Source organism: Urocitellus parryii, chromosome 4, assembly GCF_045843805.1.
Source record: "Urocitellus parryii isolate mUroPar1 chromosome 4, mUroPar1.hap1, whole genome shotgun sequence".
NCBI lineage: Eukaryota > Metazoa > Chordata > Mammalia > Rodentia > Sciuridae > Urocitellus > Urocitellus parryii.
In genome coordinates, this window is record NC_135534.1 from 73,721,488 (window position 1) to 73,740,076 (window position 18,589).

General features: G+C 35.1%; 1 protein-coding gene across 11 annotated transcripts in view; it reads right to left on the reverse strand.

Annotated features, from left to right (window-relative positions):
* The window catches only part of Dlg2 (discs large MAGUK scaffold protein 2), a 2,013,368-nt gene that overhangs the window by 296,630 nt on the left and 1,698,149 nt on the right, over nucleotides 1–18,589 (reverse strand). For all 11 annotated transcript variants that reach the window (XM_077797652.1, XM_026384678.2, XM_077797650.1 and 8 more), the window contains one exon: nucleotides 5,524–5,626. In XM_077797652.1, the coding sequence (XP_077653778.1) occupies nucleotides 5,524–5,626 (103 nt within the window). The remainder of the gene's footprint in view (nucleotides 1–5,523; nucleotides 5,627–18,589) is intronic.

Sequence of the window (18,589 nt, forward strand, 5' to 3'; positions counted from 1 at the left end):
GCAAACCCACATCATCCTTCTGCCATAATTCCATAAAACAGACTGTACTTATAAGTCTCCAGGCAATAATCAATACTGTCCTTTGTGTTTTTCTTTTAAAAGAATCTCAAATACCCAAATTAAAGAATAAAAGGCAAGAACATTTGCTGGTAAACAATGAATCTGGAGACCATCATGCTAAGTGAAATAAGCCAATCCCCCCAAATAAAGGTTGAATGTTCTCTCTGATATGCAAATGCTAACACACAACAAGGGGGAGTGAGGGGAAGAATAGAAGTTCAATGTAGACAAAGGGGAATGAAGGGAAGGGGGAGGAATATGGATAGAAAAGACAGTAGAGTGAATCTGACATAACATTCCTATGACATATGTGAACACACCACAGTGAAACTCCACATCATGTACAATCACAAGACTGGGATCCTAATTAGAAAACGATAAACTCCATGTTTGTATACATACGTCAATAATACTCTATTGCCATGTATAACTAAAAAGAGCAAATAAACAAAAAAGAATAAAAAGCAAAGAAAATCAGGCCTTCTGCTGTCTGCTGATGTAGATATTGCTCGCTGAGGTGACCTTACCCTTTTGCTCACCTGCAGTCCATTCTGACTACTCTGAGTAGTCAGATTAGAGGCAAAAAGATATTAGTTATCTTCATAGGGACAGCTTAGCAATTAATTGTTTCTATTTTGCACTTTATTCAGTAATTTTTATTGTCCACATGATATTTCAAGTGAACTTCTGGTGTTTTATAATTTCAACACTAGTCAGTTAACTCATGTTAAATATAGTAGTTATTATATAAGTTAGAAGGCAAGAAATATTGTAAATATTTGCTCTGATCTTAGCCAGGAGAATACTATTAGATCCTTTTTGACAAATATGTAATTATGTCATAAACAAAGTAGTTTTAATTCATTGATGGTACTAAAAAAACTGGCTTTCACAAGCTTAAAAAATGTTAGGGCTTTAATAATCTATGTGTGTGTGTGTGTGTGTGTGTGTGCGCGCGCGCATGCATGCACATGCTATATTACAAAGCAAAAACCTATAGATTTTCTGCATTTTAGTAGAAAGGGAGTTCATCTATCAGGGTCACTACAGGTTTTGAAAAGCAAAAAGGTACCATCTAAAAACTCTATCAACACCAACACCAAATGTCCAACCCAGAAATTGATTTACTATTTCTGCATCAAATATAAAAACTCCAGGTCTTCAATCACTATTTATTCAACAAATATTTCTTAAGCACTTATTATTAATATTTGCTTGTTAAAACACTGAAACTATTATATTGCTTTTATACTGCAATATTCTAAAACAAGAGGAGACTAACTTAATAATACATTAATAAAGTGTAGTCAAATTTGTATTGAGCAAATTAACAGAAGAGATAAGATGAGTGATAGAAGGCTCCTTGCTCTGTAGGAGTTTACTTGAATAAAGAAATGTGCATATCTTGTTAAGGGAATGTACCAGGTGTCTGAAAACAATGTCTCGGGAACTCAGAGAAAGAATCAATCAACATGACTGAGAAGATTAAAGTTGGCTTCATAGAAAATTGAAATCTGAGGGTCCTCAAGATGACTAGGAACCATGCAGGTGAAAAGGGAGAACAGAAACATTCCAGGTAGAGGAACCCATGAAGAAAAGGCAGAGATATGTGGCAGTTCAGAACTAAGTGTGGGAGCAGGTAGTAGACCCCTGCAATTAGGGAAAGGTGAAAAAGGACAAAGCTCTGGGTGCTAGTGTGATTTACAGGGACCGGTGTGGAAAGGGCAGGGGGTTGTGCACAGAGACACCGTGGGGTCATGTCTTTTAGAAAGATAATTCTGAAAGTAGTGGGAGAAGGTGACTGGAAGGCTGTGTGTGTGTGCACGGGCAAGTGTGTTCATAAGTGTGTGTGCGTGTGAGTATATAGGGTATTGGTTTCCTAGTGTGAAGTGATACTGAGTAACTTCACTAACTGAATGTGGAAAGTTCAAGTTTTTACAGATACTGGTTCCCTGTAATGCTTAATAAAATCATTCCTGACATATCAGATATAGGGTCTCAAAAAAGGAAAAAAAAACTTCAGTATTTTCTTATTTTTAACCTAACACATGTTAATTTCAAAGTAAGCACACTACACAACTGAATTTCAAAAGGTGGCAAAATGAATTTCAGTCCTACCACCAGAGGGAAACAGCAATTGTATGATATTTTTCAAATTGGATTTAATTCTACTACATTGAACTACACATTAAATAAGATTGATGATGGATAGAGTAATGCAGACAACCAGGACCAAGCTTATTTTAAGCAAACGAGTGCATAATTTCTGCCTCACTTGGCAGAGTGAAACTTGACAAAGAAGTCATTTATTGCTCTAGTATAATAATGTACATAAATGTAATATATAAACATATATTACAATATTACTTATTTTTTAAAATGTGCTAAACACTGTGGAAACATAACAGTTGGGAATAGTTTCATATTTTGTAATATACATTTATTTAGCAATGAATTTCTGTCTTTTAAACAAAAATGAAAAGAGCAAGTAAGTAAAAATGAAGAATCTCTTTAATCTTTAATTCCCATCAAGTGGAAACTTAAGTACTGACGTATGCTAAACTTTTATCCATTAGTTCAGCAGCTCTTTAAGAAATACCAATAATAAGGCTAGTTACAGTTCTGTCAGTGAACAAAATCCAGGTATGGTGTCTGCATACATGGAGCTTACAATCTTAAACAAGGTATTCTTTCTACTATCTTAAACAGAAATCTCATCTGTTTTCAAGTCAGCCCTCATTCCCATATTTCCACAAAGTACTATTGCACTGTTCTGACCCCTGCAAGTTTATCCATTCTCTGATCTCTAGTAAATGTATAAAGGTTCTTTCTCCTCAAAAAAAATTTTAAAAAATTCCTTGAAGATGAATACAAATGCTACATTATTTGGGGTAGAGGGTAAATTTTTCTAAATAATTGGTAATATCGGGGAAACCATTTCCAGAATTCCTGATAAAGCATTTGAAGTTGGCTGAAAAACATATTTTCTGGAAGCTTTGCCAATGACCATATGGAAAGAGATGTCATCAAAATCTTCTTAAAGCATTACCATAAGAGTAACGACACTGGTGCAAATTAAAGAAAGCTAGTGAGATTTTTTTCTTTTCATACTAGGGATTGAACGCAGGGGTGCTTTACCACTGAGCTACATTCCCAGCCCTTTCATTGTTTGATTTTGAGACAGACTCTTGCTAAGATATTTTGAGACTGACCTTGAACTTGTGATCCTCCTCCTTCAGTCTCCCTAGTACAGGGGACAATAATATATAATGGGATTATAGGTGTGTGCCCAGTTACCACGCCTGGCTTCTGATGAGAATTTTCTGATGAAATCTCACAAAATAGTTTTCAATTCACTTGTTATTTTAAATGTAAATTATTCATTATTTCCAAGAGATGTTATATAATTTAAATGGTCCTACATGACCAAAACAATCAATTTTCTAGTCTGAACAATAGTTCAATTAAGGCTTGGTTACACATAAAGTTTGCAAAGGGGAGAATAAAACTGATTGCTTCATTTTTCTATTATTACATTTTCAACTGATTTAAAGTTGTGACAAATTAGACTACAGACTATTACAATAGGGAAGTCATTTTGTAAATTCAATCTGTATTTTGGCATTCTGAAAGAAGTTTGCTGTTATTATTTGCAGGTTTCTTTAGAGCACTTTAAAGGCAATTATGTGATTTATAAAACATTCTTAGAATAGGCATCTTGATAAAGTACAGCACATTATCCAAATTAAGTATATTGCTTAAGGAAACCAAGCTACAGAAAGTTTCTGTAAAAAGTTGAGGATTTATACTGATAGAATGAGAACATGTTAGTCTTTTATTGTAAACTTCAAAACCTGGAATCATTGTGTTCATGGTTATTTGACCACTCTTAAGACCTTCTATAGTTCTAATCACTTTATCAATCTGCAGACTTATTTAAGATAAAATATTCAGAATAGGAAAGCAGTCAAGGACAAAACATTTATGCCATGTCTCAGGGTATAGGAAAGGGCATAGTGTTAGAGACTGACAGAAAACAGCAATGAAGGAAATGGAGGATTCCAATGAAAAAGTTCTTATTCTATATGATGTAAAATCTGTTAATCAAATGGTGTTAAGTCAGTTGTTTTCATTTTCTGTTTTATAATATTTGCTTTACTTTTATTTGAAAAAAAAGATGTACTAAAATTTAAGAAGTAAAAAGACTTCCCAAATCTGTCCGGGAAGAGCACATTTCATGGTCGCTGGCATCATCCATCTCTGACCATCACAAATCTTTCCACCAGTGGACTAGCCACATGTGTCATAGGCCAATAGGACAAAATATTTATAAAAAATTTTGTAGAACTTACTTGCAAATTCTAATTCTAAAGTCAGTTATAAACGAAGAAATAAAGGTAACATACTAACATACACATTGAAGAAAATGTTTTCTTTATCCTGTTCTGCATATGCAAATTGGCCACTATAATAGATAATAAAACCTAAATTGCTACAGGCAAGACACAGGCCTGTCTTCCAAAGAGGGATGAAGTTAATAATCATTTGAAAAGATCAAAGGAGTTCCTGACATCCACAGGCACAGAGGCTCCTCCTTAATGACATTTTCAACTCTCATTTTCAGGTGTTTAAAACTCTCTCTGCTAACCACAAAACAAAAGCAATCAACTCCATTTCTTGAAGACAGAAGCCATGTTCTTTTTTTTTTTTTTTTGTACAAGGTCTAGTCCACAGTAGTACAGAATGTGCTTAGTATGTTTTACTAGCCAGAAAGCAATCTATAAATGAATTTTCTAAGAAATAAATCATACAAAGGGTAATATCCCAGTTGTCTTGTTGAGCCTCATTCTGAACACATAAACAGATGTTTAAATAAATGAAAGAGCAGGGTACAGCTAATCCAATTTCAGATATCTTATCAATTTTTAGTTGGCTAATCCAACTGATGACAATGCCATCTTACCAAGTCTCAGTTTTTGCAGTGATTTATTCCAAACAAGGAACAGTATAGCAGAAAAGTGGGGGAAGGGGACATCTAAACCATAGTAGTGTTCATGAGAACTAAATTAATGCCACAGGAGAGAACATGGTCTACTTGTATAAATGAAATATATCTCCTGTGCTTCATAAATCTAAATTGTCTTTATAGTATCTATTAGTGACCAAAAATGCATATTAGATAAAAATATAAATGAAATAAAGCTGATGTTGGTTGATATTTATTTGAATTCAAGTTTTTATATGAGCCTAACTGCCTGATGTTTTCCTGATATTTTCTTTGGCCAATTGCCTAATCCTGTCATTGAGGGTCTCATGTTCTTTGGACATTAATTATGAAGTTTTCCCTATAGTTAGCTTTAAAAATTGTTGATGGTGACTATGGTTAATACAGGCGATCAGTAATATGGATTCACTTTCACACAGAGACATATCAGAACATTGTAAGTTTGGGTTTTGACTGACCTTCAGGTTGATATTGTGCTATAATGGTCACTGTCTGTCCAGCTCCCTTTAATGCAGCAGCTGCCTGTTCATGAGATGCTCCACGGAGGTCAATGCCATTCACCTGAAAGAGGAAATCAGAGAATTTTAAGCATAGAATCTGTATTAAGATAGAAGAAAGGAGTATCCCAAAACTAATAAGCTACTTAAGACTATCATGTGCCTCAAAGCCCCTCATCTTCTACTCAAGTATTTCTTACCTCTACGAATTCCAGTTTTAATAATTTTAAACAGCAGCAATATAAAAATATTCATTTTGTGTTGGTTTCATGATCTGACTGGGATGGAAGCATTTTTATCCATTTATGTCTTTGAGGATTTTACTGGGTATATTTACTATGACCCTGTAAGTTTCCTAGATTTTGAGGGTAAATAAGAACCTTCAAAATTAGAGGAAAACAGGATAATGAAGAGAGACACATGTAATGCACAACGACAAGTACATGCTGACAGATTAATATATTCAGATGAGGTTCTGGGGAGACTGCATGGAATGAGGCTGGCTGCCAGCCAAACCCCTCTCTGGTCAATTGCCTAGTCCTGTCATACTGAGCTTGGTGAGACAGCCATGAGCTCTGTTCCAAAATAAACTTGAACACCCCATTTCTCATACAGAATTCCATAATGGATTCTGACAAAATGAAATAAAGCGTGCCTGGGGTTTTGCAATTGCTAACTCCCATTCTGGGCCCATACAGAAAGAGAAACAGAACACCTAAAAAACAAGCCCCAAACTCTACCAGGGTGAAAAATCATCTGTAAGTCAAATTTAGTGAGAAGCAAAACTAAATTCTTTCTTGAATCAATTCAGAGTAAGTCAATACAATATAATTAATGCTCTGTCTGCTCCAGAAGAGGGACATTGGTTGGGGAACAGAGAATAAGAACCCTAAGAAGTTCTTTTGCTTGAAGTGAACAAACAGTAAGTCTGGTTTTCTAACCTATACAAAACTATATTTTTGTAGGTGGTATCATACTGCTCTTTCTTTCTTTCTTTCTTTTTTTTTTTTTTTTTTTTAGGGCAGTTGTTATAGCCCATGAAAGAATAAGTAGCTTCTTTTTTTTTTTTTAAAGAGAGAGAGAGAGAGAGAGAGAGAGAGAGAATGAATTCTTAATATTTATTTTTTAGTTTTCGGCAGACACAACATCTTTGTTTGTATGTGATGCTGAGGATCGAACCCGGGCCGCATGCATGCCAGGCGAGCACGCTACCACTTGAGCCACATCCCCAGCCCCAGTAGCTTACTTTCTATCACTCAATATTCGAGTGGTAGACAGGGGTGGAGGTTACTACTTCCAGGCCTGGAGCATCAGTAATCTTCATTTCTGCAATTTCCTTTGTTAAAGTCTTCTTATTTGCTTTATATTTTTCCTAGTCTTTTATGTGTCTTCTATCCTGGTGAACTCTTTCCTGTGAGTATGGATTACACAGGAACACTGGGAAGCACATTAGCTGACCTGACCGTGCCACCCACTAGCTGAGTGACTATCACATCACCTCCCTGAACCTCAGTTTTCTCCCATCTCAGAGGGAAGGGATGGTTAGACTATCTGAGTCTAAAAGCTCCTTGAACTACACAATTCCAGATCTACTCCATGGTAGAAGACAGTTATGTCAGTCATGTTGGAGACCATCCAGGCTGTTGAAGAGTCAGAAGTATAACTCTGGTAGCCAGAGAGATGAGAAAGGCCATTATTATCCAGGCCTTCGTAATAGGAAATTGAAGAACACAAACTACATGTACAAAATAATTCATCTCTTGTTAAATGATGATAAGGGTTAACTTTTTGTTAGAAAATATGATCATACTTTGTAATGTCTGTTTCAGAAAGGTGTAAAAGAATAGGTAAAGGTCCCCTCACCATTCCCACTTCCAGAGGTAACCACTTTTGTGTCTACTCCATAAGAACTTCCTTATATTCTTACAATAATTATACATACTGAAACATTTGATGTTTTCCATTTGGATAAGGAGACAATTGAATTTTTGTATTTTGCATTTCTTATTTGAAGTTAAGTATCTTATATGTTTATAGGTTATTTGAATTTCTTTTTACATAAAATGTATGTTCCTTTATTTTGCCTATTTTTTGTTTAATTTGTTCTTTTAAAAATTTATGTGTACACTCAATAAGAGCACTCCCTTTTAGATAACAAACCAAGAAGAATATTTGCAACAGTTATTTGTATTATTGGACTTTTTTGTATTATTGATTTTAACTTTTCCCTTGTATGTTATTTCTTGAAATAGAGAATTTTAAAATGTGTTGTATAGTCACACTTACTCTTTCCTTTTTGTTTTTTAACTTTGTATTATATATCCCCCAATCTTCAGTATATTTAACAAATTTTTCATGTTTTCCTGAAGTATGACTATAGTTTAAATTTTAACCATTCATCTTTACTAAAATATATTTTGATGTTTGACAGTAGCCAGTGTTTCTTGATTTTCCTTTATAGAATAAAATGTCTACATCTTTCATCATTCTAGTTATTCTCTGATTTTTTCTCAGGCAATACCCTACGAAAACAGCATAAAAAAGTGGAAAAGAGCAAAAAATTTGGAGTTTGACAAAACTGAGTTGAATCTCAAATCCACCAGTTATTTCTACGTAACTTGGGAAAGTAACTTAATGTTATGGTTTGAATATGTCATGTCCCCCAAAAACTCATGTGTGAGAAGATGCAAGAAAGTTTAAGAGGTAAAATGATTGGATTATGAGAGCCTTAATTCCCAGATATGGATTAACTGGACAGTAACTATCTGCAGGTAGGTTGTGGCTAGAAGAAGCAGGTCCCCAAGAGCATGTCTTTGAGGTTTATATCTTGTCCCTGATGATCTCTCTGCTTCCTTGTTGCCATGTCCTGAGTTGCTTTTCTCCTACATGCCATTCCAACATGATGTTCTGCTTCACCTCCAGCCCAAAGTTGGCCATTTATGGACTGAGACCTCTGAAACCATAATTGCCATATAAAACTTTCCCTCCTCCAAAATCGTTCTTTTCAGTTCATTTGGCCACAATGTCAAAAAGACTGACTGAAACACATTTTTTTTTTTTAATCCTAGCTCCCTTACTTGTAAAATGAGTATAATACTTATTTACATATAAAAGTTGTTATAACTATAAACAGGTATTCAAAAATAGTATTTATTATTGTTGTTCATATTTTCCAAACAGCTTTGATTTTAAGTGATGAAATAAAATCTAAAGGAAAATTATCTACACAAAATATAATTTCACTGTTTTTTAAAGGAACAAAGAACTTCACCTTTAGAAACTTATTTGTCCAGCATTTATAGATTAGAGACAATCCCCATAGAGGAAGGGACTAACCCAAATCTTTTTAGAATTAGGACTAGCACAGGGCTCTTTTGACCCAGCTCAGCGTTCTTTCTAATGCAGTGCATATGTTTCAATATGCGTATTTGTTTCTTTTTCACTGGACCAGTAATACCCAAATATTATTCATAGGCTGAATTCTACATGAGTATCTCTACATCTGTGAAGTTTTGTTGCTTCAGTTAGCCTGAACAATATCACATTGCCCTTGTTCCTTCTGATTTTTGTTCTAATTTTAGCAAACCTGCTCTCCTCCAGTCCTTCCAAATTATTTGAGGTTACTTTGATTATTATTTCTATCTCTGATTTGCATTTTTTTTCAATAAACTTGACTCAAAAACATTTTAGAGTTATTCACAGTTTACATCATTGATATGCCAAGTGTGACAGATATATATATATATATATATATATATATATATATATATATATGTGTGTGTGTATATATATATACACACACACACATAAATTATATATATACAATTATATATGGCATTCAGCAAATAGTATTTTCTATTGTTTTGCTTCTGTTTGAATTTTTCTCTTCTGAATGTATGGATTCTCAGAGTTCTTTTATCTCTATTTCTTTTTTTTTTCTTTTCTTTTCTTTTTTTTTTTTTTTGGTACTGGGGTTTGAACCCAGCAGCACTTAACCACTGAGTCACATCCCCAGTCCTTTTCTATTTACTTTTTAATTTTGCGACAGAATCTCACTAAATTGCTTAGGGCCTCACTAAGTTGTTGAGGCTGGCTTTGAGCTTGTGACCCTCCTGCCTCAGTCTCCCAAGTCTCTGGGATTACAGGCATGTGCCACTGCTCTCAGCAAGCTCTCTTCTTTTTCAGAAGAATTTTCTTCTTGAAGCTTGAGTTTGTCAAAATTCTTGAAGCATGGGGAATTTTTCAAGATGGCAGAAAAGAGGAGGTAGAGTTCCTGGCTGCTCTGAGGCATAAAACTAAGAAAACAGGCAGCTTCTCCACAAGGTAGTTGAACATAAATAAGGCAGGAGGACTTTGCTGGAATTTAAACTGGACATTCAAAGGAGACTGGGGATACAGAAGGTTGAATTAAAAAAAAAAAGTTTAAAGTCCCCAGTGGCACAGATGCTCCTGTGGCCAGGCTGGAAGCACCAGCCAGAATGATCCCTCTGTGATCATAGTGCAAGGATAAGAGAATTAAAGGAACCCACATTTTTGGGAGGCCAGAGGTGTGTCCGGGTACAGAGTGTTGAGAGACCAAGGACGCTCGCTGCCCGACAAACCTGAAAGATGCGCTGCATGATATCTGTGTGTGGGGAAAGAAACTGCCATTTCTCTAGGTGGCATGTGGAGGACAAAGGAAGGAACCATTTTGTAGCCCTGGTGCGGGGGCCGACAGCTGAGGGAGCAGATTCCTGGAAAACCCATGTTTGGCCTAAATATAGGCCAGTAAATACATATTGTACAACACGGAGTGTGCATAAGTGACCAGGGAAAAATAAAATGTGGAGAGAGGTTTACACAGGGGACAACTGGACACAGAAACCCATCTGGATCTATCCCTCCCCCTCATATTGGGCTGCTTGCTGGGGCTGCTGGGAGAGATGCTTCTGGGCAGGAACTCTGAAGAGTTCAGGAGAGATTGTTTACAGACTCAACCCAAGACCAGGACATTTGGGGTCTGCAGGTAACATAAGTGACTGAGAATTGGCTCTCTCATTACATGAGTGGAACCCAGGAGAGATCTTTGGGGTACAGTCTTCCAGCAGGGACCAGCAAGAGGTTCACTGATTTAAAATCTCTAGACCAATTGGCATTTAGTGAAGGGCCTGAAGCCCACCTATGCCTAAACTCTTCCTCCAGAAATGCCATCTCCAGGAATTCCACCTCGGGGATTACCTCTCTCATTCTAGCATTCCAAAGGGTGGAGATCACACTCCAGAAGACTCCATGGAAAAGTGCTGAGAAGAGAAGCTGAGAATCTTTTGAATGCCAATGGAAAGAATTCTTCAACTTTTCATCAAGATTTTTTTTGTTTGTTTTCTTTTCTTATTTTTTATTATTATTCTTTTTCTCAGTTTAATCATAACCTTAATGGTACATGGACATTTATAAATATTCATTTTTTTCTCATTTAATTTCTAGCATTTTTGAAGTCAGTTATTTTTCACAAATTAGATTTTTTAACTATGATATTTGATTAGCATATTTTAGTTTTGTTTTATATTCTTTTATTTTTATTTTTTTAAAAAATTTAATTTATATATAATTTTTCTCCTACCTGTTTCCCTTAATTCTCTCTGTTCTTCCACTAACAGCCAACCTCTATTATTTCTTTACTCTTTAATTTTTTTACTTCTATCTTCTCTCTTCCTCCCTCTTTATCACCTCCTGTATCACTTCTGTTCTCTCCCTGTTCACCATTTGAAATTGTAAGCCCTTTTGCAAACTTGCTGTTTTTATTATAGGCAAAAACTGATCATAAAATTTATGTTTACTGTGATAATTAACATTGTAAATGTCATAGTACAAACTATTTGGTTTGATACTATGTATTTTTTGCATTAGTTTTTGTTATTATTTGTCTCCCCTGTTAACAGTGAGGTACTGGAAAACCTTCAAGGACATTATAAGTTCACAGGGTACAAACTCTACTGCCTCAGACCCATACTGTTAGATGGGTAGACATAAAAACAACATGAAAGAGCAAGAGAACAAATCACCCAAAACAAACCAAGATACTCTTATAACAGATTTCATTGACACCAAAGTGGGAGAAAAGTCAGAAAGGGAGTTTAGAATGTACATAGTTGGACTGCTCTGTGAAGTAAAGGATGGTATAAGGAATGAAATCACAGAGAAAATACAGGAAGTGAAAGATCACTTCAATAAAGGGGCAGAGATTCTGGGGGAAGAAAAAGAAGCAGAAATCTTCTAAATGAAAAAAACAATAAACTAAATTAAAAATTCAGTATAAAGTATCTCCAACAGACTAGACCACTTGGAAGAAAGAATCTTAGGCAATAAAGACAAAATATATCATCTTGAAAATAAAGTTGACCATGAAGAGAAGATGTTAAAAAATCATTCTTCTAAGAATTATGGGATAACATGAAAATACCAAATTTAAGATTTATCTGTATAGATAAGGCACAGAGATACAAACTAAAGGAATGCACAATATTTTCAATGAAATAATATCAGAAAATTTCCCAAATCTAAAGAATGAAATGGAAAATCACATATAAGAGGCTTCCAGGACCCCAAATGCACAAAATTACAACAGACCCACATCAAGGCACATTATAATGAAAATGCCTAATTTGCAGAAAAAGAATAGAATTTTAAAGGCTGTGAGTGAAAAATATCAGATTACGTATAAGGTGAGACCAATTCAGACATCAGTTGATTTTTCAATCTAGACCCTCAAAGCTAGGAGGTCCTAAAACAACATATACCAAACTCTGAAAGAAAATGGATGCCTACCACGAATCCTATATCCAGCAAAATTAAGCTTCATATTTTTTTCCAGAGACTGATACATACATTGTATTTCAAAGCTATCAAAGACTCAATGACACTTTTCAAAGAGAAAAGAGGAAGACAAGCAAAAATGCCTAGTCAATTCAACGTAGTGTGATAAGTACCATAACAGGAGTATTAGTTTCCTATGGCCACTGTAACAAAATTCCAGAACCTGGGTGCTTCAGAGCCACAGAAAATTATTCTCTCATAGTACAGGAGGTTAGAAGTCTGAAATCAAGATGTCAACAGGGTCACATTCCCTCTGAACAGAATCCTCCCATGCCTCTTCTCAGTTTCTAGTGGTAGCTGTCAATGCTTGGCATTGTCTTAAGACTGCATACTCCAAACTCTGTGTCTGTTGTTACATAGTATTCATCCTGTGTATCTCTACCTTCATGTGATGCAGTTTTTAAGCTTTAGATTTGAAGATGAAATAAAAAAACTTCCATGATAAACAAAAGTTAAAATACTTCACAATTAGAAAGCCTGCAGTATAGAATATTCTCAACAAAATATTCCACAAAGATGAAATGAAAAAAAAACTAAGAGAAAACTAGCAAAGGGAAGAACTACACTAAAGGAATAGTCAATCAAGGGAGAAACTAAGTCAAATTAAAAATCAGAAATAAATCAAAATGACTGGGAATACAAATCATATCTCAATAATAATCTTGAATGTTAATGGCCTAAACTCATGAATCTGCCTAAACTGGCAGATTGAATTAAAAACCAAGACCCAAAAATATGTTGTCTCCAAGACACTCACCTCAGAGGCAACGACAGCCACAGACTGAATGTGAAAGGTTGGGAAAAAATACATCACTCACATGGGTCCCATAAACAATCAGGGGTTTCTATCCTCATATCAGATAAAGTGGACTTCAAGCCAAAGTTAATCAGAAGGGAAAAAGAAGGACATTTCATACTGCTTAAGAGAATTATACATCAACAGGACATAACAATTGTAAATAATCATGTTCCAAACAATGGAACATCTATGTACATTAAACAAACCCTTCTCAATTTCAGCAAAGAGACCACAACATCATACTTCTGGGTGACTTGAATGCACCCATCTCACTACTGGATTGATCTTCCAAACAAAAACTAAACAAAGAAACTATGACTAAATAACACAATCAATAATATGGACTTAACAGACACACATAGAATATTTCATCCATCAATGAGTGAATACATTTTATTCTCAGCACCATATGGATTTTTCTCCAAAATAGACCATATCTTATGCCCCAAAGCCACTCTTAGCAAATACCAAAGAGAGAGAGAGAGAGAGAGAGAGAGAGAGAGAGAGAGAGAGAGACTATCCTGCATTCTATCAGATCACGTGGAGACTAAATAATACTCTATTGAATTATGAATGGATATCCAAAGAAATCAGGGATAATAAAAATACTTACAGGTAAATGAAAATAGTGATACAACATATCAAAATATTTGAAAAACACTATGAAGGCAGTCCTAAGAGGAAAGTTCATTGCATTGAGCTTATTCATCAAAAGAATAGAAAGTCAATGAGTAAATGACCTAACATTATATCTCAAAACCCTAGAAAAAGAACAAATTAACATGAAAAGCAGTAGAAGACAGGAAATAATTAAAATCACAGCTGAAATCAAAGAAATTGAAACAAAAAGAAATAATTCAAAAAAATCAACAAAACAAAAAGTTGGTTCTTTAAAAAAGTAAATAAAATTGATAAACCTCTAGCCATGCTAATGAAAGAGAGAGAGGGAGAGAGAGAGAGAGAGAGAGAGAGAGAGAGAGAGAGAGAGAGAGAGAGAAGCTCTACTAAAATTCATTGTGAAAAAGAAAATATCATGATGGACACTACTGAAGTACAGAAGATAATCAGAAACTATTTTGAAAAAATTATACTCCAATAAAATAGAAAATCTTAAACACACTGACAAATTTCTGTAGACATCTGACCTACCTAAACTGAATCAGAAGATATACACAATTTACACAGACTGATTTCAAGCAATGAAATAGAAGATGCCATCAAAATCTTACCAACCAGGGACCAGACAGATTCTCAGCCCAGTTTTACAAGACCTTTAAAGGAGAATTAATACCAACACCTCTCAAATTATTTCATTAAATAGAAAAGAAGGAAACCCTTCCAAACTCATTCTATGAAGCTAGTATCACTCTGATACCAAAACCAAAGACACATAAAGGTAACAAGACTTCAGACCAATGTCCCTAAGGAACATAGGTAGTAAAAATTCTCAATAAAATTCTGGCAAATTGCATACAAAAACGTATTAAAAGATAATGCACCAAAATCAAGTGGGGTTTATCCCTGGGATGCAAGGTTACTTCAACATATGGAAATCAATAAACGTAATTCATAACATCAATAGACTTAAAGACAAGAATCATATGATCATCTCAATAGATGCCAAAAAAGCATTTGAAAAAATACAGCATCCCTTCATGTTCAAAACACTAGAAAAACTAGTAATAGCAGGAACATATCTCAACATTGTAAAAGCTATATATGCTAAACCCAAGGCTAATATCATTTTAAATGGAGAAAAATTGAAAGCATTCCCTATAAGAACTGGAACAAGACAAGGATGCTCTCTTTCACCACATCTATTCCACATCCTCCTTGAAACTCTAGTCAGAGCAATTAGACAGAAGAAAGAAATTAAAAGGATACAAGTAGGAAAAGAAGAACCCAAACTATCAGTATTTGCTGATGACATTATTCTATATTTAGAGGATCCAAAACATTCCACCAGGAAACTTCTAGAACTCACAAATAAATTCAGCAAAATAGCAGGATATATAATTAACACCCATAAATCAAAAGAGTTCTTATACATCAGCAATGAGTCCACTGAAAGAGAAATTAGGAAAACTACCCAATTTACAATAGCCTCAAAGAAAATATGGGAATCAATCTAACAAAAGAGATGAAAGACCTCTTCAATGAAAATTACAGAACACTGTAGAAATTGAAGACAACCATAGAAAATGGAAATAACTTCCATGTTCTTTGATAGGATTGTCAAAAAGGCCTTACTACCAAAAGCATTTTACAGATTTAATGCAATTCCTATTAAAATCCCAATGACATTCTTCATGGAACTATAAAAAGCAATCATGAAATTTATTTGGAAAATAAGAGACCCAGGATAGCCAAAGCAATCCTTAGCAAGAAAAGTGAAGCAGTAGGCATCACAATACCAGACCTTAAATTGTACTACAGAGCCATAGTAACAAAAATGGCATGGTATTGGCACCAAAACAGATATGGAGACCAATGCTACAGAATAGAAGACACAGAGACAAACACACATAAATACAGTGATCTCACACTAGACAAAGGTGCCAAAAACATACATTGGAGAAGAGAGCCTCTTGAACAAATGGTTCTAGGAAAACTGGAAATCCATATGTAACACAATGAAAATAAATCTCTACTCTCACCATGCACAAAACTCAACTCAAAGTGGATCAAGGACCTAGGGATTAAACCAACAACTCTGCATCTACTAGAAAAAAATGTTGGCCCAACTCTTTATCATGTGGGCTTAGGAATCGAATTCCTCAACAAGACTCCTAAAGTGCAAGAAGTAAAATCAAGAATCAATAAATGGGATGGAATCAGATTTAAAAAGTTTCTTCATAGGAAAGGAAACAATCAATTAGCATGAAGAGAGAGCCTGTAGAATGGGAGACAATCTTTACCACCTGCACCTCAGAAAGTGCTAATCTCCAGGTTATATAAAGAACTCAACAAACTTTACACCCAAAACCCAAATAATCCTATCAATAAATGGGCAAAGGAACAGAACAGACACTTCACAGAAGAAGAAATATAATCAATCAACAAATATATGAAAAAATGTTGAACATTCTTAGCAATTAGAGAAATGTGAACCAAAACTACACCAAGATTCCATCTCCTGTCAGAATGGCAACTATCAAGAATACAAGCAACATTAAATGTTGGTGAGGATGTGGGGGAAAATTTACACTCAGACATTGTTGGTGGGACTGCAAATTGGCACAACCACTCAAGAAAGCAGTATGGAGATTCCTCAGAAAATTTGGCATGGAACCACCATTTGACCCAGTTATCCCACTCCTCAGTTTATACCCAAAGGACTTAAAATCACCAGACTACAGTGATGCAGCCACATCAATATTTATAGCAGCATAATAATAGCCAAGCTTTGGAACCAACCTAGATGTCCTTCAACAGATGAATGGATAAGAAAATTTTGGTATATACACACAATGGAATATTACTCAAAGAATGAAATTATGGCATTTGCTGATAAATGGATGGAACTGAAGAATATCAAGCTAAGTGAAATAAGCCAATCCTAAAGAACCAAAGGCCGAATATTGTCTCTCATATGCAGATGCTAATTCACAGTAAGGGGTGGGAAGAATAGAGGTACTTTGGATTAGGCAGAGAGGAGTGGAGCGGGTATAGGGATAGGAATGATAGTAGAATGAATTGGACATTATTACCCTATATGCATAGATGGTGACACAACCTGTATAACTCTACATCATGTACAATCAGAAGAATGAGAAGTTATACTCCAGTTATGTATGATGTGTCAAAATGCACTCAACTGTCATATATAACTAATTAGAACAAATTTTAAAAAAAGAAAAAAAATCTTGGAGCATGGATTCTCAAAGATTGGATGTTAATTATTGTCAAGATTATAATAATCATCCTCATTGTTAACATTCACTGAGTATTAGGCATGGATATAGGATGAGATATATATTATCTCATTTGACCTCAAGGAGGTTGGAATTGTTTTCCCCATTTTTCATATAAGGAAACTAAACTCAGAGTTACTAACTTAGTCAAAATTATAGATGGTGGAAAAGGCTAAGGATTTAAAACAGCTTAAAATTCCTGAGACTTTTATCTATCAAATCTTACTGCCCTTCCTCTACTGTCCTGTCCATTTCTAAGGCTCTATGCCTACAAAATTCAAATGCTGAAACTTTCCTTTCAAGGACATAACTCATACTCCCTGGGACTGGCAGCAGGTGCTTTGTTATTCAAGTATTCAGCAATGGCACTAAAGCAATCTGGTCCAGACATTACGGCCCAACTTATGAAAACTAGATCACGTGGGGATGAGAAAACAGCTTGGGACAGGCTGGAAACATCCTATCTACTGTTATGCTTTAATGTATGACTTCCAATGGGTCATAAAAATACTTAAATTCCATTTGTCATGACAGCCTTTTTACAATCATGTTGGTAATAATAGAAATTTGAATACCTGTAGTTGACTTCCAGTTGTAGGTTTATTTTTTCAGACACTATTTTTTGAGAAGACAAATAATATATCCTTTCTTCCTTTGTTTTCAAAAGATAACTATTATATTTGTTATTTTATCCACTAGGGTGACTGCCTAGCCAGGAACTTCAGGATTTTCCTGAATAAATGATTCAATTCTCTGGAAATATTTTTCTACTACTTCTTAGTATTATGGAATGGATGATATTCAAATTAGAATTTCAGAAATGGCAAGAGCCTCTGTGATCTGATTCTAATTTGAATTTCAGAAATGGCAAGAGCCTCTGTGATCTGATTCAACCCTGGAGTGTACCTTTGGGCTAATTCAACAACATTATCCTGTCCCCAGGTTTTCTTTTTTCTGTTCTCTGACTCAGCATTTCTACATTCTGTACATGCTGTTTTCCCTATCTGAAATATAGTTTCTCTCCTCTTCTCAGATGGGAAACTTCTTTTAGGTTTTAAAGACCCAATCTGAGCTGCCTTGTGGAATGTGCTTACTTGTGAGTTCCCCACAGGTAGGAACTCATCTTATTAGAATTTGAATCTCTGGTTTGGTGCCTGACAAATAGGAGGTGCATAATAACCAAGGAGGTGAGCTAGTGAACAAGCACACGCATGAGTGAGGAATGTCTGCTCACTACATTATCCCAGGAAAAGAATCATCTAATGTGACACTGGCTTAACACTGCAAGACTCATTATCTTTCAGGGAAATCCATTCCAATTGGGGTCGAGGGTCAGCTCCAGTGATTTTTAAAAAAAGAAAACAAACAAACAAATGAAAAAAAGAGTTCTGGTACTTTTCACCTCTTGTTTCCAGTTGTACCTGGGATGGCTCACAGAACAATATCATTTCTTTTATCTGAT